Raw genomic sequence first — 27,564 nt, forward strand, 5'->3', positions numbered from 1 at the left:
CCACCCACTGGGAGAAGAGTGGAGGGAAACACCAAGTTCTGGTTGGCTGAAGCACTTTTGGACAATCCCTGCAGCACAAAGATGTTCACTGAAACAGTCAGGCAGAAAAGGGTTGGCAACAACCTAAATGACCATCAATAGCCATCAATTAATTGGTTTGTCTGGTCACACTACATGGCATGCAGGATCTTAGTTCTCCAACCAGGGATCAAACCCATGCCCTCTGCAGCGGAAGCACAGATTCTTAACCACTGGACCACGAGGGAAGTCCCCAGTAGCAACTAATTAATTTTAATCTTTGTACTGCATTAACTAATACAATTTTATTTTGTATTGGGACATAGCCGATTAACAAAACAATGTTATGACAGTCTCAGGTGAACAGCTAAGGGACTCAGCCATACATATACATATGTTCCTTCTTCCCCAAACTCCCCTCCCAACCAGGCTGCCACACAACATTGAGCAAAGTTCCATGTGCTATACAGTAGGTCTTTGTTGGTTATCAACTTTAAATACAGCAATGTGTACATGTCCATCCCAAACTCCCTAGCTATCTCTTCCCTATTCGTCCCCCCAGGGAACCATAAGTTTGCTCTCTAAGTCTGTGAATCTCTTTCTATTTTGTAAATAAGTCATTTCTATAATTTCTTTTTAGATTCCACATATAAGGGATGTCATATGATACTTCTCTTTCTCTACCTGACCTACTTCACTCAGTATGACAATCTCTAGGTCCATCCATGGGCAACTAATTAATTTTTAGAAAGGAATTCTATGCCTCTGTGAAAAAGAATGAGATATAAAAAGTGAACAAAAGCAAGGTATGGAACAACTCATATAACATATCTCCATTTGCAGTTTTAAGAATGATACATGATATTAGTGATTAATAATTATCATTCAGTGCTTTCTATGTGCCAGGTTCATTTCACCTCCATTAACACTCTATGAGACTAATACTATTATTATCCCCATTTTACAGACAAGGAAACTAAAATCCAGGGAAATCAGATAACCCTTTCAAGGTCACCCAGCTAGCAACTGGAGGAGCCAGGGTTTGGACACAAAGATAGTATATTCACAAATAGTTTATGGAAAGACATAACCAAAACCCTTAATATTTATCTCTGCCCAGTGAGATTGAGAACCTATGTTCTTTTCGCTTGTTTGAACTTTCTTTTTACAGTTAGGGTGTCCGGATAAAATACAGGACACCTATTAAATATCTGAATCTGATTAAAAAAGTTATTTTAGCGTAAGTACATCCTATACAGCATTTGGGACATACTTATACAAAAAAAAATCATCTGTTGTTTTTCTGAAAGTCAAATGTGACTGGGCGTTCTATATATTTTTTATTTCCTATATCTGACAACCTACTTATGGTGACCTTTTCTTTGGCAAAGCCAGAAGTTCTCTTGATACTGCCATCATGAAATATCGGTTCTCCATCAGGGTGCCACCTTTGATAAAGCAGGATTTCAACAGGTGGCCTAATTCAGATATTGAAGTTACTTGATTCACTTATGACATTAATTAGGGATGATTCAGAAACAACTATGCCTGAAGCTCTGTCTTCCCTTGATTTTTGATGAGATGTGATGCATCATCCCCCAGGAGAAAATCCAGGGGCCCTTAAAGATACAGTTTGGTTCTACCCCTACACTGTAGAGACATTCACCCTGGTCCAGGGAGAGGCTTTTGTTCTTCCAGCGCCCTGTCACCAAACAGCAGGCATAGATTTTAATGGGCATATGGGACCCTGGGGACAGACATCCCACATTTGGGTACTGTATCAGAATTTGTATAGGGTTGGAACCACAGACTGCCTCCGAAGCTTATAAACAGCTGTACTTGCCACCCTTCCTCTGGGTCCCTATCAGCAATCAGTATAGGAGGTGTGTCTCTGTGGCTGATGGAAGCTAGAGCCTTTTGGGATTCCTGAGAGAGAGGAAAGAATTGGCCTTAGGATTCTCCTCCTGAGGATGCTGAAGCCCAGGCTCCTTTTGAATGTCAGTTATATCAGCTGCTTATTGGATTCAAAACAATAATTGGACATCAAGTATTTCTGCGTCCCAAGCTGTGCAACGGGAATTGGTCACGTTCAGACAAACGCAAGCTCCCTTGTTAAAGAGGAACCCCAGTGATAGGAAAGCCCAGCCCCACCAATGTTCGTCTCTCCTCCCGGCGCTGCAGAAGCCAGCCCTGGGCAAGAGCGCCCCCTGCAGACACCCGGCATCACTGCAGAGGAAGCGCTGTATTAGAGCTGAGGCTTCCATCTTCCTTTAAAAAAACTGCCTTCAGCGGCAAACATCCTACACCTCGCCTGGGGTGGGGGTTATTTCGAGAAGAGCATGAAGGGTCTTATCTCTATGCAAGATTAAAGGCAGTCTCCATGACACGAACCTGGTCTCTAGAGATAAAAATTGGACATTCTCTTAGTTATTCAAGTTCTTGGGCTGTGATTAAACGTTTACACCATTGGCTTGGTTGCTTGATTCAACTGACTGGCAGTTCTCACAAAATTAAGATCCTGGTTCCTCTTGTGGATGCCACGAAACCCCTGGTAAGGAATCCTGTTGGAACAAAGCCGGAGATACTTTGACAAGATGAGGGAGGCAGGCAAGCCGACACAAGAACAGAGTGATCACAAGGGAAAACGAACGCTGCCTTGGCAAGGGTCTGACAATGTATTTAACAACCAACATGCTACATTCAACAGCCCCATGAGGTTGGCCTTCCCCTACCTACTTCTGTGCCTGGAGGTAACGCCCTGCCCACTGCTGAAAGCTACATAAGTTTCCCTGCTGCCCAGCCCATCAAGGCCAAAAGTATGTTCTCAGAACAATTAATGCTTAATTAGTAAAAGCTGCCATTATGGAATCAACTCTTAGGGAGCTTACTAAGGAAATGGTGCAGAAATATGATATTCCTGATTCCTTATATCTGGTGATGACACCTGTAAAAGAACCTGGTAAATACAAATAAGGAGTTTTTTAGTTTTTTTTTAATTAATTCATTAATTTGGCTGCCTTGTCATAGTTACAGTGCGTGGGCATCCCCAAATAAGTTTTAAACTTAGCTTTGATAAAGCACAAGTGCTTTAAGGATTGCAAAAGAGTGGGCAAAGAATTATGAACTGGGAAACATACAACTAAACATATGAGTCTAAAATGAAATTTCCCTCTGCTTTTGGGTTTTACACAATGTGGGCAACCAGCCTGATGCTAATTCACTGAGTAATCTGGGACAGGAACTTATTTCACAATTCACCAGAAATATTAACATAAAAATGAAAACGCCTTTTAACTAAATGGTAGGTAAACTTACTAGCTGGGAATCAATCAGGATAGTGAGAAGGAGGGAGGCCCAGGAAATGCTGAATATGATCATAATCACAAATTTAGTGTCCAAATCATGTGAGGAGTCTGATTGAATTTCCTCTGCTAATATAGCTCATCTGATCTTATTTCTTTTAATTCTGGCTCCTGCTGGTCAAAGACCAATCCTTGATGTATGTGGCATTATTCCCTCCATTGCAAAGCAGTATAACTACAGCATGACTCCTCATGCATTAGTTGTGGACTAACTGAACACATAAGAATCTCCCAAGCCAGGGTGAAGTGTATAATGAAAAATAGCCAGGTACTCTAATTAATAACATTGGATTCTCTGGTGGTTCAGATGGTAAAGAGTCTGTCTGCAATGGAGGAGACCAGAGTTCGATCCCTGAGTCAGGAAGATCCCCTGGAGAAGGAAATGGCAACCCATTCCAGTATGCTTGCCTGGAAAATCCCATGGTCAGAGGAGCCTGTTAGGCTACAGTCCATAGGGTCACAAAGAGTCAGACATGACTGAGTGACTTCACTTTCACACAGTCTTTGCAGATAGAAGATTATGTGAGTATAAGCTCAACTACGGAAGGATTCAACATTCCATTGGTAACAATAAGTAATGGATCAAAACAAATACCAATAGTAATTGGTGTCTACAGGCCCTAGATCATTGCTGCTGCTGCTGCTGCATCGCTTCAGTCATGTCCGACTCTGTGCGACCCCATAGACGGCAGCCCACCAGGCTCCCCTGTCCCTGGGATTCTCAAGGCAAGAACACTGGAGTGGGTTGCCATTTCCTTCTCCAATGCATGAAAGTGAAGAGTGAAAGTGAAGTCACTCAGTCGTGTCCGACTCCTAGAGATCCCATGGACTGCAGCCTACCAGGCTCCTCTGTCCATGGGATTTTCCAGGCAAGAGTACTGGAGTGGGATGCTATTACCTTTTCCCTAGATCATTGGGTATGCCTTTTTAAATGTACACTAGCCCTTTTAGAAATACAGTGAATACATCCATCCCTTCCAGTCTACAGTGAATTTGTTTAACTGACTCAATCTGGGAGGCTGGGAATTCTATTCCTGCAGGTTCTGACTCTGCGTGCCATATTGCACTAGTCCCTTGGCAGTGGGGAAAAATAGGACCATTTACATTTCAGGCAAGAGAGTAAGTGTGTTCTATGAGAAATCTGACTAGACTAAGGGGAAAGACCTAGATATACTGACATCAGAGATTTCCCAGTGAAATGTCCCAGGCAGATCATCCTATAGCAAAGTCCACAATTGATATACCCTACCCATGCATTCAGAGCATCTTGTCAGATTTTTAGTCTCCCACTCTTAAAAATGAGCCAACAACCACAGATTGCAGCCTCTAACAGAAGAAACAATAAAACTAACAGAAAAGAAGAAACCTGGATAAAACTGAAGCTATATAGGAGGGAAGAAAACTCCAACAACAACAGAACACACCCACAACCACACCTATAATTTATATCCTCAGAGACACACTATTGAAACCATAAAAGAATAAGATATTATTTAAAGGAGTCAATGAATGAAATTGAAATCCGAGAAACCAAAAATGGAAAGAAGAAATGAAAAACTGATCAAAAGAGGAGAGGGAGGCTCAAGAGGGAAGTGATATATGTATAACTGTGACTGTATAACCAATACAACATTGTAATCTTCTTCCAATTAAAAAATAAAGTAAAAAAATAGAAAAATTGATTAAATGGAAATCTCCCAGAAAGAAAACCAGAGAGAGGGAATTCTCTGGCGGTTCAGTGGTTAGGAGTTGTCACTTTCACTGTTGGGGCCCAGGTTCAATCCGTGGTTGGCGAACTTTGATCCTAAAAGCTGTGTGGTGCGGCCAAAAAAAAGAAAAGCAGAAAGGCAAAGAGACAGAAATAAGAGAAAAGATACAAGAAATAGAAGACTAGCCCAGGAAGTATAGGAGGGGAAAAAAATAGAAGAGAACATTATCTCATTATCTTTAAAAACTAATTCTTTAAAATTTCCCAGACTGTAAGGACGTGAGTTTTCACACTGAAAGGGCCCTCTGAGTGCTCAGCATCAGTGAATAGAAATTGACCCACACTGAGTCATATCATTGTGAAATTTCTAAGGATAAAAAGAAGATCCTTTAGACTTGCTGCTGCTGCTTCTGCTAAGTCGATTCAGTTGTGTCCGACTCTTAGTGACCCCATGGACTGCAGCCTACCAGGCTCCTCCGTCCATGGGATTTGCCAGGCAAGAGTACTGGAGTGGGTTGCCATTGCCTTCTCCAAGACTTTCAGAGATAGAAAAACTGATCATAAATAAAGAATTAGAAATCAGAATGACTAGATTTCTCAATAGGTATACTAAAAGTTAGAAGACAACTAGAAGCTGCCTTCAAAATTCTGGAGGAAAATTATTTCCAACCTCTAACTCTATACTCAGGCAAACTATCAATCAAGTGGCAGAGCAGAATAAAGATAATTTGACAATCACAAGGTCCCCAAAGTGTATTTCTCATGCAACCTTTCTTTGGAAACTACTGGAATATCTGGTTCATCAAAATGAAGGTGAATCAAAGAATGAAGAAGATAAGAAGACATAGAATCCAAGACACAGGAACTGCAACACCAGGAGGATGAAGGGAATCTTAAGGACAATGGAGACTGGAGATTCCAAAGAGAATGTGGAAAGAGATTTCAGAATGTTGGCTATGTAGAAGGCAGGGGTGGATCCAGGCTTTATGGAGCCTGAAGCTTATACAATTCGGGGATCCTCTTTAAGAAAGTAAAATACAAAATTACAAATACAAATGTTGGTATGAAAATGAATGTTTGAATATTTGAATAAATGAATATTTATGTATTGATAGAATGAGCAAGCAAAACAAACCACAAATTTGAAAGAGCTGACAAATACCACAAACATCACAAAAATTCAGAAAAATAGAATATTATTTTATGAGTTAACTACTTGATTCAAGTTTCTAATATCTTTACTCTATATTTTTCAGCTGCATAATTTTTCTCCCAATAATTTATGAAAAATTTAAAGCCTATAGAAAAAGTTACAAAACCTTTACAATAAATACCAATACCTATCACCTAAATTCTACAGTTACCATTTTACTATACTTAATTTATCAAAGATCTGTCAATCTATCCAATTCTCCACTGCTACTGCTACTGCTAAGTCACTTCAGTCGTGTCCGACTCTGTGCGACCCCATAGACAGCAGGCCACCAGGCTCCCCCGTCTCTGGGATTCTCCAGGCAAGAACACTGGAGTGGGTTGCCATTTCCTTCTCCAATGCATGAAAGTGAAAAGTGAAAGTTAAGTCGCTCAGTAGTGTCTGACTCCTAGTGACCCCAAGGACTGCAGCCTACCAGGCTCCTCCATCCATGGGATTTGCCAGGCAAGAGTACTGGAGTGGGTTGCCATTGCCTTCTCCATCCAATTCTCCAACTGTCCATCAATTCATCTTATTTTTTGATGCATATCACACGGAACAATGTGCAGATATCAGTACATTTCCTGCCATCTACCTCAGCACAATGAAGTGAAGTGAAGTCGCTCAGTCGTGTCCGACTCTTTGCGACCCCGTGGACTGTAGCCTACCATGCTCCTCCGTCCGTGGGATTCTCCAGGCAAGAATACTGGAGTGGGTTGCCATTTCCTTCTCCAGCAGATCTTCCCAACCCAGGGATCAAACCCGGGTCTCCCATATTGCAAGCAGATGCTTTACCATCTGAGCCACCAGGGAACCTCAGCATGCATGCCCTAAATAGGAGATCAATTTTTTTTTTTTTTTTTTTTTTACAATTCTTGCCCTTTTTTCATTTGAGGTAAAATTTACATACAATGAAATGTAAAACTCTTAAGTGTATGCTGTATACTTTTTGGTCATCTCTACATATGACAAAGATTTTGTGATATTTTTCTCTAGAGAGAATGTGGAGATAATTCAGTCTTTTCTCCAGCATGATTAATCAAAATTTGTTTTTATTATCAATCGTAGAGATGTATACAAAACAAGCAACTTTTGTTTGTTGTTTTAATAGTGCTATTTATAAAACAATTGTTTATAAACAATTTATAAAACAATAAATAGCACTATTTATAATACTGCTACAGGCTTAAACAGAATTCTGATAAATTCTATTTAGATGTTTCACACCAAAAAAGAAAAATTGTACAGTACATTTATAATTCTATGTGTTGCATTAATCAGTTTATTCTTGATAGGCTAAAACTAAAATGTTAGAAACTGAATCCATCACTTATAATTTCCTACAGCTGACACAAGGAAAAAACTTTTCCACAGACTATCTTCCAGCTCCATACATTCAGACCTTGTTTTTCTGCCCCTAGTCACCTACTTCTGTCATTAGGCACCACAGGACATGTTCACATCTTGTTATAACCTCTGCACCTTCGTGTTACAACCCAGGGTGAATTAGCATAGTATTAATAGAAGGTAGGAATATTCCTGAGTTGGTGCAGTGGTGAAGAATCCGCCTGCCAATGCAGATAAACATAAGAGATGCGGGTTCCATTCCTGGGTGGGGAAGATCCCCGGAGGAGGAAATGGAAACCCACTCCAGTATTCTTGCCTGGAAACTCCCATTAACAGAGGAGCCTGGTGGGCTACAGTCTATGGGTTGTAAAGACACAATAGAGTGACTGAGCACACACACACACACACACACACACACAAATATTCCTATAGCAATTCCTACTAGGATGAATGACAATAACTGAACTTTATACAGATGTGACTACAAACTACATAAATAATCCAACTAAATACAAGCTGAATGGATCTCCAACCTAATTCCCCTTGCTTGGATCCCAAAACTGTAATGTGAGAGAAAATGTGACAGAAGGAAAGAGGAATAGGAAAGAGACAGTGTATTTAACCAAACACAGTTAAAATGTCTCGCTTTTCAAATTATACAAAACTCGTGTATCATGTGGATACGTTGCTAAGGCAAATGAAGTTTCTTGAAGCTTAAGCTTCATAGTGTCATGCTGGCTCTAGGCTAACAGGACAGCCAGTCCATTCAGGGTTTCTTTTTTTTTTTGGCCACAAGGCATATGGGATCTTAGCTCTCTGACCAGGTGTCACACCTGCCCCCCGCCCCACCCCTCCGCATTGGAAGGCAGAGCCTTAACTACTGGACCACCAGGGAAGTCCCATGCCACTACCACTTTGGAGGAGGTCGGAACACTCCAGTAGAGATTTCTACAAGATATAATTTAAAGGTAACTGGATGTGTCTCAGTATAATGAAAGACTTAGACAACTGGTAGAGAACTGTAGCTTGAACATCTTGGTGTGCTCACAGAAAATGATGAAAATGAAAAATAAGACAATTATTAACTCCATGGAAAAGAAAAAGTTGTTCAGGAAAAGAAAAGTCATCATAATTTACTGGTTGGCTCAGCTATAAAAAACTTCTATCAGCCTAATAATGTAAAGTCTGAAAGTTTGTCTATCTAAACGACAAATATAACTACATTAGGAGGGTAGAGGAATATGAAGGTGGGGGCAGGGGATGAAAGAGCGTGAAATCTTCTTTCCTAACAGGAAGTGTATAGATGATGCCTAAAATGGAAAAAAATCAAGAAGTAATACAAGGAAGCTATTTTGAAATATGGCAGCAACTAAAATAATTCAAAGTGATTGACTCCTCTGAGAAGACAGAAACAGGGGGAAAGGGGCTAGGGACTGCTCTGCTTTTTTTCATTGTTTTTAAACAAACTCTGTAGAACTGTAAAATTCTTGACATTTGCACATGTATAATTTTGACAAAAATTAAAAACACTGATCCCCTGTAGTCTAGGGATTCTAACTCTAAAGACTTTATCTGTCCCACAGACACACTTACATGTGCATAATAACATTTTTACAAGGTCATTTATTGCCGTATGGTCTGTAAGAACAAAAGACTGGAAATGATTTAAACATCATTAATAAGGGATTGTTAAGTAAATGAAACATATAGTCACTGGAATACTACATAGCCTATGGAGGAATCTCCTAAATGAAAAAGTGAAATGCAGAAAATATGCATATATGCTACCACTGGCATGAAAACAAAAATACACCGGCAATATACAGAAACTCTCTAGCAGGACACATGAGAAATGGAAACAGTAGTTGTCTCCAGGAGAGGGAACTTAATGGCTAGGTTCAAGTGGCAATATTATCTATTAGAAAATAAAATTTTAATTAAAAAGCTTTAATACAAGATGGAAAAACACAGAATTAATTAAATGAACCCAACAACAAGGCAAATGGATATTTGCTAATAGTAATCGTATCAGTCACGGTTCTGCAGAGAAACAAAGCCAATAGATACACATCTCCAGGACCAAGCTTGATGTCAGTAACGGCCAGGAACAAGATAGTCTCCAGCGCACTTGCAACTTCTAACTCTCACCTGAGCACATACAATTGATGGAATCTAATTTGTTTCCAGGTCTCTAGTTGCAAAGGAGTGTAGACAATGTGGTGTTTAGCTGACCACACTTTAGAGGGCATGAAAGCGTATCTGGAGATGACACTGTCTGGGAAAGCCGACCCACAGAGTTTGCCGCAGTGATTGAACTTGTGAATGGTGGTTTCTGAGAGGCTGATATAACAGAACCCAGGCCTGGGGCAGCCTTATGCCCTTGTCCTCCTTGGGCTTGGTGTTACTGGTTTTCTAATGCCTGTGTAGAGCCAGAAAGACACTATTTTACCTTCTTTCATTTGGCCTCCCATAATGACCAAGTACAATAATTTACATCCCTTAAAGAACATATTGCACCTGTCAAAGAAAATAAAAGTATTCCTGAGACTTGTTATAGATGGTAAGGGAAGGACTCCTCTGATAGTTCAGAATCTAAGACTCCAAGTTCCCAGTGCAGGGGGCCTGGGTTAAATCCCTGGGCAAGGAACTAGATCCCACAGGATACAACTAAGAGTTTGCATGCTGCAACTAAGATGGAAGATCCCACATGCCACCACTAAGACCTGGCACACCCAAATAAACATTTATTTATACATAAAATAAGGGCCATAAAACTGATTCAACCTACCACAGTGACTTTGGGCAAGTTACCTTATCTTCATGAAGCTCAGTTTCATCATATCTTAACTAAAAATAGTAACATCTATCTTGAAAGGTTTTAGTAAAGAATAGGAAAAATAGAATGGTTCTATTACTAGTGAGCATATGTGCGTGCTAAGTCGTTCTAGTTATGTCTGACTCTGTGTGACCCTATGGACCGCAGCCCGCCGGGCTCCTCTGTTTGTGGAATTCTCCAGGCAAGAATACTGGAGTGGATTGCTATTTCCTTCTTCAGAGGAACTTCCTGACCCAGGGATCGAACCTGGGTCTCTTATGTCTACCTGCACTGGAGGCAGATTCTTTACCACTAGCGCCACTTGGGAAGCCTAGTATTTATTAGTTTATCTGAAAACTTTTTGCCACAAAGCCACAGCTTTCTTAATGTTCTTGATTCATTCCATGTCTGTTTTAGCCTCAGGGCCTTCTCATTTGCTGTTTCCTTTGTTTACAATGCTCTCGTGACTCCCTCTTTCTTTTCACTCAGGGCTCGGCACAATTCTCCCTTCCCAGCTATGTTTCGCTAACCAACCTATGTAACAGCTACCCTCCCACTGGGAAGAGACACCAGAGACCTCTTTTTCTCCACACACACAGAGGAAAGGCTGTGGGAGGATGCAATGAGAGGGTAGCCATCTGCAAGCCAAGAAAAGAGCCCCCACCAGAAACCAACACAGCTAGTTCTTTGATCTTAGACTTCTGCACTCCGAACTTTGATAAAGTTAGCTTTAAGTCACCCAGTCTGCAGTATTCTGGTATGGCAGCCCAAACAGTCTAATTTAGAGTTTCATGCCTCTGACAGATTTTCTTTTACGCTGTTTTGTCTCTCTAGAGAAGACTCTCTCAAACTTCTGCCTGAGACATATAAGCCAGACACTGGTATGCTTAGAGCCAAGGGGGTGAAATGCATTTGGGGTGAACCTATTCAGTGTATCAACTTTGAATTAGGGCCCTAGTATTCATTACAGTGTCCCTGTTCTTAGTTCTGCCTTAAGTCCCTCAGTCCAAAGGCCCTCAAGTACAGCCTCTCTAGAAGATAAACCTTTAGTCTTCTCCCAGGGTGGGAGATGAGGTGATCTAACTTCTTGTTATCATTTTCACTCACCTTCACAGTAGCATGGTGCTTTATTTTTCTAAAACTTTCAGAGCTCTGGATATGAATTAGCATGAGTCTGTACTGCTTTACTACTGGCTTGAAAGTGAAAGTCACTCAGAAGTGTTCAACTCTTTGCGACCCCATGGACTATACAGTCCATGGAATTCTCCAGGCCGGACTACTGGAGTGGGTAGCCTATTCCCTTCTCCAGGGGATCTTCCCAACCCAGGGATCAAACCCAGGTCTCCCACATTGCAGGCGGATTCTTTACCAGCTGAACCACCAGGAAAGCCCAAGAATACTGGAGTGGGTAGCCAATCCCTTCTCCAGCAGATCTTCCCAACCCAGGAATCAAACTGGGATCTCCTGTACTGCAGGCGGATTCTTTACCAGCTGAGCTACCAGGGAAGCCCAGGTTTCAGCATTCACTGACAGCAAAGTCAGTTACTTCTCATCCATTTGCTTTCCACCTTCCAAAAGTTTGGTGCTATCATCTCCATACCTACCCTATCTTTCTCCCCACCCCCCTTTACTGTCATGAGGTATTCAATATGCCATGTGTAACTGAAAATTGGAGCTTAGTGTTTAATGACCAACTGGGAACAGAAGATAAGACTCTGGGTCAAGGAACATAAATTGAAACTGAGATTCCCACATAAAGCCAGAGCTTTCAAAGGAATGGAATATCAGTGAAAGGATAGATTAAGAAAAAACTCGTCGACTGGCAGAGGAAAATAACAAAGAAGCTTTTAGACTAGACTCTGAGTAGGGAAAAGAACTCTCCCTTAAGAATTTATAAACAGGGACAATGTCACACAATTGAATTAATACTATTAGGGAATCCCCAAGCCAAGAGACTGACATAAAAATTGATCCTAGTGTGCCTGGCTCTGAGTATATGATGTTCCTAGAAAATCTGGCCTTGTAGAAGCAAATGGAAAACTGTTTTGAAGGTCATGCTCTAAATACAGGCCTGCTGAGATTCCCATAGCCAATGCTAAGTGGAAATCATCTCAAATTTGATAATCACAAAGCACAAAGGAGCAATCACTTAAACGAGGATCTGCACAGACACACAAGCTAAGATTCAGCTCCCACGTCCTTTATAAGTACAACAGCTACAGAACACTACTGAATAAGCATTTTCATAAGTATGAAAGATATCAAAGAAAGATTTAGTACCATAAGTAAATAAGGCATTATAAAAGAACAGGACTTTCTGAAAGTGAATTAAATGTAATTTCTAGAAATGAGAAAAGAAGTCATTGAAAATAAAAACTAAATAGATAGTTAATATCAGATTAGTCACAGATGAAGAGAGAATTTGTATGCTAGAAGATATATAACCAGAATGGAACAAAGTTAAAAATATGGGAAAATGAAAAAGAGATCGAAAGTCCTGGAAAATACAAAAGGAAGTCAAACACAAGTTCCACAAAGAAGAAATAGAGAGAATGCAAGAAAGGTAATATTTGAAGAAATAATGGCTTTGGAGTGATTCCTTGATCATATACCCTAGTCCACAAGGCAAATGTCATCAAATACCAAAGATCTATATCATATAAACCATGTTCTCTGCCCACAATACAGTACAATGAGAAACCAGTAACAAAGGATAACAATGCCAGAAGTGGCCGAGATGGCAGAGGAGGAAAAATCTAAGTTTACCTCCTCCCATGGGCACACCAAAATTTGGGGAAAAAAAAGCAACTATTGATGAAAAAGGCCAGAAGACTAATGGAAAAAATCTTCTATAACTAAAGATGTAAACAAAGAACCACAAGAAGACAGGTAGAAGGGGTGTTATATAGTCAACACCCATCCCCTGAGTGGGTGACCCACAAATGGGACGATAACAACACTGTAGAGGTTTTCCCCAAAAAGCAAGAGTTCCAAGACCTACATTGCTCCCGCAGTGGTCCTGCACCAGGAAGATGAGCTCCTAGAACACTCTGCTTTGAAGGCAAGCAGGGCTTACTTTCAGGAGAACTAGAGGTCTGTGGGAAATAGAAACTCCACTCCTAAAGGGTGTACACAAAATTTCACATGCTCTGGGCCCCAGAGCAGAAGCAGTAATTTGAAAGAAGCCTGGGTCAGATCCACCTGCTGATCTTGGAGAATGTCCTAGAGAGGCAGGAAGCAACTGGAGCTCACCCTGGGGACACAGACACTGGTGGCAGCCCTTTTGGGGTGCTCATTCTATGAGGACCCTGGTGCTGGTGAGGGCCATTTTGGAATCCTCCCTCTAACCTATTAGAACTGGAACATGGCCCCCATGGCATTAGTGCTGGGACATCTAGCTGAGCAGCTAGCTGGGAATGGGGAACACAAGTCTACCCGCCAGCAGGCTGATTCCAGCCCTGGGATGCCCCTGGGCCCCAGCCCCACCAATCCGCAGGCTAATACAAGATCCAGGACCCTCTGCCCCATAACCTCTCACCAGTGTGCCAGTACTAGGCCTGGAAAGCCACGGGCTTCCACAGCCAGCTGCCTCATGACCCAGCCCCACCCTCTAGTGGCTGGCAGCCTCCACACAGTGCAGTTTGGCAACCAACTGGGCAAGGGGACAGCCATACCTATCAGACCACCCACAGCGATCAGTCTCACACAACGGAAGGGCCCCTGCAGCCCACATAGCAGGTACTCCTAAGGCATAAAGCTCTAGTGGCCAGGGGGAAAGCATACTGCTGGGATGCATAGGATGCCTCCTACAAAAAGCCACTTCTCCAAGGTCAGGAAATGTAAATACTTACCAAATACATAGAAATAAAAACAGCAAAGTAGGCAAAATGAGATAATAGAGGAATATATTCCAAACTAAGAACAAGATAAAACCCAGAAGAACTAAGTGGAGATAAACAATCTACTCAATAAAGAGTATAAGGTAATGGTCATAAAGACATTCAAATAACTCAGGAGGAAAATTAGATGAACAGAGTGAGAAGTTAGACATTATCAACAAAAAATTAGAAAAATATAAAGAAGAACCAGATATAAAGAATACCATAACTGAAATGAAAAATACACTAGAAGGCAATTTTTAGTAGATTAGATGATACACAAGAACAGATTGGTGAGCTGGATGACAGAATAGTAGAAATCACAACAACAAAAGGAATACAAAGAAATGAAGACAGTTTAAGAGACCTCTGGGACAGCATCAAGCATGCTAACATTCAAATTATAAGGGTCCCAGAAGAAGAAGAGTACAAGAAAGGGTATGAGAAAAATATTTGAGAAGATGTATAGTCGAAAACCTCCCTAACATGGAAAAGGAAGTAGCCACCCAAGTTCAGGAAGCTCAGAGAGTGCCATAAGGATACACCCAAGGAGAAACATGCCAAGACATATATTAATCAAACTAACAAAAGTTAAACACATAGAACAAATATGAAAAGCAGCAAAGGAAAAACAACAAATAACATACAAGGGAATCCCCAAAAGGCTAACAGCCAATCTTCCAACAGAAACTCTGCAGGTCAGAAGGGAGTGGCAGAATAAATTTAAAGCGACGAAAGGAAAAAAAAACCCACAACCAAGATTACTTTATCCATCAAATATCTCATTCAGATTCAAAGGAGAAATCAAAAGCATTACAGACAAACAAAAGTTAAGACAATTCAGCACCGCCAAACTAGCTTTATAACAAATGCTAAAGGAACTTTTCTAGACAGGAAACACTAGAGAAAGAAAAAGCCTACAAAAACAAACCCAAATCAATAAAGTAAATGGTAACAGGATCATATATATCAATAATTACCTTAAATGTAAATGGACTAAATACTCAGGCCAAAAGACACAGATTGGCTGAATGGATACAAAAATAAGATCCCTATATATGCTGTCCACAAGAGACTCACCTCAGACCCAGTGACACATACAAACTGAAAGTGAGGGGCTGGAAAAAGATATTCTATGCAAATGGAAATCAAAAGAAAGCAGGAGTAGCAATACTTATATCAGATAAAATAGACTTTAAAATAAATACCATTATAAGAGACAATGATGGACACTGCATAATGACCAAAGGATCAATCCAAGAAGAAGATATAACAATTATAATATATATGCACCTAATATAGGAGAACCTCAATACAAAAAGAATACAAAGAAATGAGAACAGTTTAAGAGACCTCTGGGACAGCATCAAGGATACTAACATTCATATTATAAGGGTTCCAAAATGAAAACAGAAAAAAGGACAGAAAGGATATTTGAAGACATAATACCTGAAAACTTACCTAACCTGGGAATGAAAAAAGACATCCAGGTTCAGGAATCACAGAGAGTCCCAAAGGCTATCAGCTGACTTTTCAGCAGAAACTCTGAAGGCCAAAAGAGAGTGACATGATATATTTTAAGTGATTAAAGAGGAAAGACCTACAACCAGTAACATTCTATGCAGCAAGATTCATTTGGATTAGATGGAGAGATCAAAAGTTTTACAGACAAACAAAAGCTAAGAGTTCTACACCACCAAACCAGCTTTATAAGAAATGTTAAAGGGACTTCTCAAAGTGAAAAAGGAAAGGCTACAACTAGAAATATGAAAATTGCAAAAGGAGAAATTTCATTAGTAAAGGCAAACATACAGCAAAGATATAAAATCAACCATGTATTAAGCTAGTAGAAGGTTAAAAGATAAAAGTAGTAAAATCATCTATATCCATACTAAGTAATAAAAGGGCACAGAAAACAAAAAAATATAAAATATGATGTCAAAACAGTAAACATAGTAGGGAAGAGTATAATTAGCAGGATTCTTTTTTTTTTTTAAGTATGTATTTATTGGCTACATGGCATGTGGGATCTTAGTTCCCTGACCAGGGATTGAACCTGTGCCCCTTGCATTGGGAGCACAGAGTTTTAACCACCAGACTGCCAGGGAAGTCCCAATTAGCAGAATTCTTAAAAATGCATTTGAACTTTATAGATCAGCAACTTAAAATAATCACATATAGATTTCTATATGTAAACCTCACAGTAAATACCAACCAATAATTTATAATACATACACAGATGAAAAAGAGAAAGGAATCCAAACATAGCATTAAAGATAGTCATCAAATCACAAGGGAAGAGACCAAAACAGGAAGAAAAGAACAACCAAAAAAAAAGCAAAACTACAGAACAACCCCACAATAAGTACATACCTATCAATAATTACTTTAAATGTAAATGGACTATGTTCCAACCAAAAGACACAGAATGGCTGAATGGATATGTAAATAAGACCCATCTATATGCTGCTGACCAGAGACTCATTTCAGATCTAAAGAGGCACACAGACTGAAAGTGAAACAATGGATAAAGTGATTCCATGCAAATGGAAATCAAAAGAAAGCTAGGGTAGCAATACTTACAACAGACAAAATAGACTTTAAAATAAAGACTTATAAGAGACAAAGGACATTAAATAGTGATCAAGGGATCAATCCAAGAAAAAGATACAACAATTATAAATACATATGTACCCAACAAAGGAGCACATAAATACATGAAGTAAATATTAATAGATATAAAGGGAGAAACTGACAATAACAACTTAATAGTAGGGGACTTCAACATCCCACTTACATGAATGGACAGATAATTCAGACAGAAAATCCATAAGGTAACACTAGCCTTAAATGACACATTACACCAAATAGACTTCACTGATAATAGAGAACAAATCATCCAAAAGCTGCAGAATACACATTCTTTTCACGTGCACATGAAATATTCTCCAGGATAAATCACATGGTAGACCAAAAAATGAGCCTCAATAAATTTAAGAAAACTGAAATCATATCAAGCATCTTTTCTCACCACAACACTACAAGACTAGAAATCAACTATAAGGAAAAAAAAACTGCAAAAAACACAGAAATCTGGAGGCTAACAATATGCTAACAATCAATGGATCACTGAAGAAATCAAAGAGGAAATTTAAAAGTACCTAAAGACAAATGAAAATGAAAACATGACAATCAAAAACCTACGTGATGGGACTTCCTTGGTGGTCTAGCGGCTAACACTCCATGTTCCCAGCGCAGGGGACCCACATTCAATCCCTGGTCAGGGAACTACATCCCACATACCACAGCTAAAGATCTCACATGCTGCAACTAAGACCCAATGCAGCCAAATATTGAAATATTGCAGCCAATACATAAATATTTTTTAAAACTTACAAGAAAATTATGTGATGCAGCAAAAGGAATTTTAAAAGGAAAGTTTATAGTGATACAAGCTTACCTCAAAAAGAAAAATATTGAATAAACAACCTAACCTTACACCTAAAGGAACTATAGAAAGAAGAATAAACCAAACCCAGAGTTAGTAGAAGGAAGGAAATCATTAAGACCACAGCAGAAATAAATGAAATAGAGACTTTAAAAGCCCAACAGAAAAGATCAATGAAGCTAAAGGTTGGTTCTTTGAAAAGATAACCAAAATTAGCTAGACTCATCAAGAGAAAAAGGGAGAGGGACAAAATGAATAAAATCAGAAATGAAAAAGAAGCTAAACCAAAACACCATAGAAATACAAAGGATCATAAGAAACTATATGAAAAACTATATGCCAATAAAATGGACAACCTAGAAGAAATGGACAAATTACTAGAAATGTACAATGTCCTAAACTGAAACAGGAAGAAACAGAAAATCTGAACAGTAATGAAATTGAATCTAATAAAACAAACTGCCAACAAAAAGAATTTGAAAAAGAATAGATACATGTATATGTTTAAGTGAAATACTCTACTGTACACCTGAAACTAACAAAACATTGTTAATCAACTACACTCCAATATAAAATAAGAATCTTTAAAAAAACTCCCAATAAACAAAGATCTAGGACTAGATGGCTTTACAGGTGAATTATATAAAAATTTATAGAAGAGTTAGCACGTATCCTTCTCTAACCATTCCAAAAAATTAGAGGAATAAGGGCTTCTGAAGGCAATGGCACCTCACTCCAGTACTAGTGCCTGGAAAATCCCATGGACAGAGGAGCCTGGTGGGCTGTAGTCCACGGGGTCGCTAAGAGTCGGACACAACTGAGCTACTTCACTTTCACTTTTCACTAGCATGCATTGGAGAAGGAAATGGCAACCCACTCCAGTGTTCTTGCCTGGAGAATCCCAGGGACAGGAGAGCCTGGTAGGCTGCCGTCTATGGGGTCGCACAGAGTTGGACACGACTAAAGCAACTTAGCAGCAGCAGCAGCAAGGGCTTCTGAACTCATTCTATGAGGCCAGTATCGCCCTGATACCAAAAGCAGACAAAGCTATCACACAAAAAAGAAAATTACAGGCCAACATCACTGAACAGAGATGGAAAAATACTCAACAGAATATTAACAAACCAAATTAAACAATACATTAAAAGGACCATGATCAAGTGGGATTTATCCCAGTGATACAAGGCTGGTTCAACACCTGCAAATCAATGTGATACACCACATTAACCAATTGAAGAATAAAAACCATATGATCATCTAAATAGTTGCCGAAGAACTTTGTCAAAGTTCAACATCCATTTATGGTAAAAAACTATCCAGAAAGTGGGTATAGAGAGAATATACCTCAACATAACAAAGGCCAGATAGTTCAAGCCCTTAGCTAACATCATACTCAATGGTGAAAAGCTGAAGGAATTTCGTCTAAGATTAGGAACAAGACAAGAATGCCTACTTTCACCATTTTTATTCAACATAGTATTAGAAGTCCTAGCCACAGCAATCAGACAAGAAAAAGAAATAAGAGGAAGATAAACTAAAAAGGAAGAATTAAAACCGTCACTGTTTGCAGATGGCATGATACATATAAAATCTTAAAGATTCCACCAAAAAACTAATAAAACTAATCAATGAATTCAGAAAAGCTGCATGATACAAAATTAATGTACAGAAATCTGTTGCATTTCTATATACTAGCAGTGAATTATCAGAAGAGAAATTAAGAAACAATCCCAGTTATAATCCTGACAAAAAGAATAAACTATCTAGGAATGAATCTAACTAAGGAGGTAAAAGATCTGTACTTAGAAAACTGTAAAACACGTGAAAGAAATTAAAGATGACACAGATGGAAAGATACACTGTGTTCACAGATTGAAAGAATTAATTTTGTTAAAGGACCATACCATACCCAAGCCAATCAACAGATTCAATGCAATCCTTATTAAAATACCAGTGACATTTTTCACAAAACTAGAACACATAATTCTAAATTTGTACGGAAACAGAAGTTTTTTCCATAGACACATAGACAAAACAATCTTGAGAGAGAAGAACAAAGCTGGAGTTATCATGCTTCCCGATTTCAAACTTAATTATCAAACCAGTATGGTACTGGCACAAAAATTGACACATAGATCAATGGAACAGAACAGACAGCCCAGAAATGAACCCACATTATATGGGCAGTTAATCTGTGACAAAAGAGGCAACAATATACAATAAGGAAAAGACAGCCTCTTAAATACATGGTGTTGGAAAAACTAGACAGGTATGTACGAAAGAATCAGACTGGACTACCCTCTCACACCATGTACAAAAATAAACTCAAAATGGATTAAAGATGTAACAGTTGAAACCATATGAAACCATAAAACTTCTGGAAGAAAACATAGGCAGTAAGCTCTTTGACACTGATCTCAGTAATATTTTTTGCTTATGTCCCCTTAGGCAAGACAAACAAAAGCAAAAGTAAACAAGTTGGACTCTGCACTGTGCTTAGTTGCTCAGTCGTGTCTGACTCTTTGTGACCCCATGAACTGTAGCCTGCTAGACTCCTGTGTCCATGGGGATTCTCCAGGCAAGAATTCTGGAGTGGGTTGCCATGCTGCTGCTGCTGCTAAGTCGCTTCAGTTGTGTCCGACTCTGTGCAACCCCATAGACGGCAGCCCACCAGGCTCCCCCGTCCCTGGGATTCTCCAGGCAAGAACACTGGAGTGGGTTGCCATTTCCTTCTCCAATGCATAAAAGTGAAAAGTGAAAGTGAAGTCACTTAGCTGTGTCCGACTCTTAGTGACCCCATGGACTGAAGCCCACCAGGCTCCACCATCCATGGGATTTTCCAGGCAAGAGTACTGGAGTGGGGTGCCATTGCCTTCTCCGGGGGTTGCTATGCTACATTAAACTAAAAAGCTTTTGATCAGCAAAGGACACTATCAACAAAATGAAAAGACCACCTACTAAATGGGAGAAAATATTTGCCAATGATATATCTGATAAGGGTTTAATATCTAAAATATGATAAGAACTTATACAACTCAATATTTAAAAAACAAACAACCTGGACTTTCCTCACAGTCCAGAGGTTAAGTCTGCATGCTTTCACTGCAGAGGGTACAGGTTAGATTCCCTGGCTGGGGAACTAGAACCCCACATGTTGCACGGTGCAGACCTAAAGAAAAAAAAAATTTTTTTTTAATTTAAAAATAAAAAGATAAAAGTAAAAAAAGCAAACAACCTGATTAAAAAAATGAGCAGAGGCTCTCCACAGACGTTTTTCCAAAGAAGACATACAGATGGCTAACAGGGACATGAAAAGATGCTTAGCATCACTATTCATTGGGACAGCAGTCTCCTACCTTTTTGGCACCAGGGACCGATTTCATAGAAGACAATTTTCCCACAGACCTGCAGGGAGGGGTGGGGAATGGTATCAGAATGATTCAAGAGCATTATGTTTCTTGTACACTTTATTTTTTTTTTATTATTACCTCAGTTCCACCTTCGATCATTAGGCGTTAGATCCCAGAGGTTGGGAACATCTGCATCAGGGAAATGCAAACCAAAAGCACAAGTATCCTCTTTCACCTGTCAGAATGGCTATTATCAAAAAGACAGTAAATAGCAGGATGTGGAGAAAGGGAACCCTCATGCACTCTTGGTGGGAATGTAAATTGGTGCAGTCACTGTGGAAAACAGTACAGAGATTCTCCAAAAAGTCAAAAATAGAACTACTATATGATTCAGAAATTCCACTTCTCCATATTTATCTGCAGAAGATAAAAACACTAATTAGAAAATATATATGCACTCCTATGTTTGTTGCAGTATTGTTTACAATAGCCGAGATTCGGAAGCAACCTAGGGACCCATCAATAGATGAATAGATAAAGAAGGTTTGGTACATACACACAATGGAATATTACTCAGCCACAAAAAAGAATGGAATCTTGCCATTTGTGACAATATGGGTGGACCTAGAAGGTATTATGCTAAGAAAAATATATTAGACAATAAAACAAATACTGTATGATTTCACTTATATGTGGAATCTAAAATTCAAAACAAATGAACAAATATAACAAAACAGAAACAGTGCTATATGTACAGAGAACAAGCAGGTGGTTGCCAGAGGGCAGCAGGTGGAGGGAAGAAAGAAAAAAGTGAGCGAGATTAAGATGTATAAACTTCCAGTTACAAAATAAATGAGTCATGGATATGAAAAAGAAAAAAGATCACAAGGTCATACACACTAGAAAATTTTAAATCATACTAATAATGATAAAATATTATATATCAAAATTTGTGTAACATAATTAAAGCAGTATATAATGGAAATGCATTGCATTAATAAATCTGTGATTCTTGAAGTTAGTCCCCAAGCCCACAGATTGACCCAGGAACCTGACGGAAATACAATTTTCAGACTCCATCCAAAACCTATTGAATCAGAAATTCTGAAAGTGGGATCCAGAAGTCTGTATTTTATCAAGACCTCTAGGTAATTCTGATGCATATACTCAAGTTTGAAAACCACAGCTTTAGATGTACATTTTGAAAAAGAACGGTTAATAGAAATATCCAACTCAAGAATTTAGGGGAAAAGAATATTAAAATTAATCCAAAAATTAAAAATAATAAAGTTTCTTTAAAATGCATTTTAACGGCTTTAACTCTACATTAGGACTCTTAAAAAGGCATTATCTTTGCCTCTGGGTTATAAGACTCCCAGGCTTCCTCCAGGTTGTCTCTGGTTAGGGAGCCCATCAGGGCAAGGAGGTTGAGCAAAGAAGAAAGTAACATATATGTATATATAAAAGACCCTTTCAAGATCTCTCATTCTAGGTATTTATGTATATATGCATACTTTTTTTTTTCTGGATAGAATCATAAGAAAGTATTAAAAATGCTTTTCTTTGTGGAGAAGGACTTTGGGTAAGAGGCATAGTTATCATTTTTCCCTTTAAAAATATTTCCATTAAGTTTGAAGTTCTAACTTATACATATATTAGTTTCATTTTTTAAAGCGATAACAAAGCTTATTTGGACTGTGGGATTATGAGTAATTTTTATTTCTTTTTTTTTTTTTAATTTTTATTTCTTTAAAAGAAAAAACTTGGGTAATATTATAGTTTTGTCAACAACACTAACACCCAGCAAAAAAAAAATTTCCCAAACCTGGATTCCATCAGAACTTTTTTTGCCTAATGTAATTCACAATTTCTTTGTGGGAATAAAGCTCATACCTAATACAACGTGTTAAGCAATTTTCTGACAACTCTAAAGGAACTGAAGACTTGTTCTAAGAAACCCACCCACCTGTCAGTCAAGAGTCTAATCACCTCTACCGAAACATAATTTCCTTTTGTGTCCAACCTAACAATGATTATCTATTTCTATAAAACGTCCTGATCAAGAGTAAATCTTTGAATTGGCTCAGTAGACTCCTCCTTTGCAACAAGATTTGTAATAAATTTTAATAATTGGTCATAACTAAATCACTTGAAATGTTTCCTTTCACACCAGTTTAACATGTTTTAAAAACCTTCAAAATCCTGGGGGATGTACACCTTCGTTACCAGTGTTGATGGATGACAGGGCCATAAACACTATAGAAATGTAACTATAGGAACGTTTATTCGTTTGACAAGTATTCGTACCCACTCCAGGCTTTGAAAAGCATTTGAGTTCTACCACGTGCCAGGCACCGTTCTAAGCTCTGGGATACAAAAATGAACAAACGGTGTTGAGGGATAAAGCTACAGTACCACACAGTATCTCGCGCTTCTGCCTCTTCCCAGGTGGTCTCTTCCCACGATTCTAGCTGTGCAGAAAAGCCCCGCCCGCTCATCTGCCATTTCTCCAAGCTCTTAGGAGACGAAGGGACTACAACTCCCACAATGCCATCCTGGGTGGGAGGATGGGTTCCTTGTAAGGGTTCCACCTTTTCCCTGGCCTTACGGAGGACGACTACAACTCCCAGAGTGCTCTGCTTCCTCTTTGGGGTGTTATTGCCCCTTTCACGGTGCCGGACGCTGTAGAAACGGGCTAGAGTGCCAGGTCCGATGTTTTCTGTGTCCTTCCCCGAGGCAGGGACGAGGCGGTGACTTGACTCTTGGGCGCAGAGCCCGGGAGGGAGCGCAGGAGACGCTGTCCCTTCTGCCCGGCTCACCTCGCCCTCCTCTTCGTCTTCTCCACCCGCAGCCACCTGAACTCCTGCTCAAGACCGACCGCCCCAGGCAGGGTGGTGACTTTGCACCCCACCTCACCGCCCCGGGCCGTGGCGAGGCCGCTGCCCTCGGGGCGGCAGTAGCGGCGTCAGCGCTGGGGAGGCGAAGGAGGGAAAATGGCGTCGGAGCTGGAGCCTGAGGTGCAGGCCCTCGACCGGAGTTTGCTGGAATGTTCAGCTGAGGAGACCGCGGGGGTGAGTGCCTGGACCGGGGCTAGGATGTCCGGCCGTGGCAGGCCGCGCCCCGGGGGAGGAACCGACTCCTGGGAATCCCTGGGTGGCGGGCCCTGACTTGGGGTGACGACCCGGCGCGCGGGGCCTCGCCGTGTAGGTAATGGCCCGGGGAGGCCCCAGATCCTGCCCCTCTCCGTCCCTCTTTATCCACAAGTAGCCGGCAGCGCTGCTGGGTGCACCAGCCACCCTCGCGTTCCCTTTCGCTCTTCCATTATTCCTTCTTTCCCCCTCACTCCCAGTAAGTCCCCCAGCACAGGGCCTTTGCCCTCTGTGCCAACTCTGCTTCCTGGTTTTTTGGATACTTTGTCTTCCTGATTCCTTTTAGGGAGATAAGCGGAGCCTTGCCTCCTCATTTGAAACCTGCCGCCTTTACTTTGTTTCTGGCACCGGCCTTGGCATCCAAAGATGCCAGCAACACTGTTCTCCGTCTTTACCCCTCCTTTTCATTCCTTTTTTGCCCTGGTTTGGTCAGTCGACGTTAGTGAATGTGCGAAGAGTTAGTGTCTTGACACATTTATGGAGTGTGAGAAAGTGGTCGTTGAGACTGGGAGATTAAAACAATAATTCGTCTAGGAGTTGGGGGTAGTTGGACGGAGAACAAACGTTATATAACTTTGAGAGAGCGGCTGTCAGTAAATGGAAGCTAATAATGTGGCCACAGCATGGTGAGAGCAGTTAATGCCCCAAACTTAAAGCATTCAAAGCCAGTCTTGTGCTGAACCCGTAGTATGAATGTGCTCATATAAGTAGCAGAGTTATAAAACAATTAAAAAAACTCGATGGTATCTTTCCTCCAGAAGGACAGGGAACACCCATTAGAACAGATTGCCCAGAATGATTATGAATGGACCAAAACAGCTTAGGCCCCACCTTTCGTGCTTCTGATTTAAAAAAACTAATAGGGAGGAAGTGACCTTTGAGCACAAGTCAACAATCTGAATGTTAGGAACAAAATTGTAGTAGGGCACTATGGGGCTGTTGGTTAGTAAGGAGTTATTTTGGGCGAATTGATGAGGGCACTAGATCATAGGGGAAGTAAATGTCAGGAGTAGAGGTGAAAAGTTTCAAGAAACACGTTGTTGAACGATACGTCTTTGTTTTTAAACCAACTTGTTTAGTTCAGTTTTCATTTACTTTCTGCTTAATATTGCAACAACCCAAGGATTTTCCCCATCTGCCTTTCATTTATCGAGAGATTTGGGGAAAAAAAAAAAGAAAGCTGTGTTTGAAGTAAATAGTAAAATGATGATAACAGCTGTTCCCTATCCACGTCGTCCTGTCAGTATCCATGTTGATATCTGTCCTGTTATTTACCTGACGTTTTCTTTTTTACTCCACCGAGTTTTGCCCGTGACCCAGTGGTACAGGCTATGTACTCTATTTTCCTAGTTCTAAAAGTGCAAGCTGTTGTACCCCTGAAACTAACACAACATTGGTAATCAACTAGACTCCAATATGAAATAAAATTTTAAATAAAAGTGCAAGTTATTTAGTGAGAGCTTCTCAAATTTGTTGAGATTTCCTGAGTAAACAGTTATAAAACCAATGCTAGAGACCAGTGCTCCTAGTCCCTGCATAGTGAAATTCTCAGTCAGATGTAGTGGGGGAGATTAAGGGAAATGCAATCAAAGTTTAGTACTCTGGACTTGGAGTTTGTGAAGATCAGAGTCTGAGCTACATTTTAGTTTTGCTCTGTTTCCTTTTAAATGGATTTCTGAATAATAAGATGGAAAAAAATTTAGTCTGAAGGCCAACAAAATTTCTTAAAGATTCAGGCTAGTAGTAAAATACAGGATTCTTCAAGCAGTATAATTTGCCCGTACTTTGTGAAGCATTGATTGTCTGTATTTGGTTAAAACAGCATAATGCTTTAATATTCTTCCAGCTTCGGCTCCAGCCCAGCCTTTGTCACAAATTAAAATGAATAAAGTTTTCTCAGGTTAAAATAAACTTTAGAGAGAATAAACAAGTAATAAACAGTTACTGCAGCCTTTAGACCTCTGTAACTGGTAATTGGTTGGGATCACATCCGTCTCAAATTACTTAATAAGCACTGGTGTCATCTTTCCCACACTGTATTTACACACTGGCTTTTCTTATTTGAATGAGGAGGAAGGACTATTTGTGACCCCATCTATTCTTTACTAGAATGCGTCACGGAAGTATGAAAGTACTCCAGTACTTTCAAGTTTAGGATAGTAAAGTGACTGGCCCTGTGTTCTAGTTTTCTCTTTCCTTTGGTAGAGTTGATTCTGCAAGTATGTTCAGTTCAGTTCAGTCGCTCAGTCGTGTCTGACTCTGCGACCCTGTGGACTGCAGCATACCAGGCTTCCCTTTCCGTCACCAACTCCCGGTTGTGCAAGTATATATGACTCCCCAATGGCACCCCACTCCAGTACTCTTGCCTGGAGAATCCCATGGATGGAGGAGCCTGGTAGGCTGAAGTCCATGGGGTCGCTAAGAGTCGGACACGACTGAGTGACTATCACTTTCACTTTCCACTTTTGCGCATTGGAGAAGGAAGTGGCAACCCACTCCAGTGTTCTTGCCTGGAGAATCCCAGGGACGGGAGAGCCAGGTGGGCTGCCGTCTTTGGAGTCGCACACAGTCGGACAGGACTGAAGCGACTTAGCAGCAGCAGCAGCAGCAACACTTCTTGAGTCTATCTACATCTTATGCTCCACAGATTGGATTATATCTTTAAGTGGATGATTTGCTGCTGCTGCTGCTAAGTCGCTTCAGTCGTGTCCGACTCTGTGCGACCCCACAGACGGCAGCCCACCAGGCTTCCCTGTCCCTGGGATTCCCCAGGCAAGAACACTGGAGTGGGTTGCCATTTCCTTCTCCAATGCATGAAAGTGAAAAGTGAAAGTGATAGTCGCTCAGTCGTATCCTACTGTAGCGACCCCGTGGACTGCAGCCTACCAGGCTCTTCCGTCCATGGGATTTTCCAGGCTAAAGTACTGGAGTGGGGTGCCATTGCCTTCTCCGAAGTGGATATATTGTTTCTCCCCAAGTCTGAAAGAACTATGTATTCCTTACAGAAGTTTTATGTAGAGTATTATATCTATATTGATTACTTTTTACCTTAAAATTTTCAGCAGTTTTATATATTGCAATGTAATTCACATATCTTACAGTTCAGTTCAGTGGTTTTTAGTATATGCAGAGTTGTACAGCCATCACCACAATCAATTTTAGAACATTTTCATCACCTTCCCAAAAGAAGTCTTGTATCCATTAGCTGTACACTCCTCCTAACCTCCCAGACTCTAGGCCACTGCTGACCTGTTTCTTTGTTTCCATAGATTAGTCTCTTCTGGAAATTTAATATAA

The 27,564-nt window shown here is 40.2% G+C and overlaps 1 protein-coding gene and 1 long non-coding RNA gene across 9 annotated transcripts in view; one reads left to right on the top strand and one right to left on the bottom strand.

The window, feature by feature from the left end:
- LOC139178953 (uncharacterized) overlaps positions 1 to 23,459 on the bottom strand; it is a 67,844-nt gene extending 44,385 nt beyond the window's left edge. Inside the window, exons 1-2 of the long non-coding RNA XR_011563387.1 lie at positions 21,257 to 23,459; positions 21,125 to 21,173 (exon numbers count right to left, since the gene is read on the bottom strand). This is a non-coding gene — a long non-coding RNA (uncharacterized lncRNA). The remainder of the gene's footprint in view (positions 1 to 21,124; positions 21,174 to 21,256) is intronic.
- Positions 23,460 to 23,725: 266 nt separating this feature from the next.
- Positions 23,726 to 27,564, top strand: part of UBR2 (ubiquitin protein ligase E3 component n-recognin 2) — a 108,403-nt gene continuing 104,564 nt past the window's right edge. For 2 of the 8 annotated variants that reach the window (XM_070778001.1, XM_070778002.1), the window contains exon 1: positions 23,786 to 24,189. In XM_070778001.1, the coding sequence (XP_070634102.1) occupies positions 24,112 to 24,189 (78 nt within the window). In that variant the 5' untranslated portion in view covers positions 23,786 to 24,111. Of the gene's footprint in view, positions 24,190 to 27,564 lie in introns of all 8 variants that reach the window. The other 6 variants (XM_019985680.2, XM_019985681.2, XM_070778000.1 and 3 more) reach the window with 5 other exon arrangements.

This window comes from Bos indicus, chromosome 23 (genome assembly GCF_029378745.1).
Source record: "Bos indicus isolate NIAB-ARS_2022 breed Sahiwal x Tharparkar chromosome 23, NIAB-ARS_B.indTharparkar_mat_pri_1.0, whole genome shotgun sequence".
Taxonomy (NCBI): Eukaryota; Metazoa; Chordata; class Mammalia; order Artiodactyla; family Bovidae; genus Bos; species Bos indicus.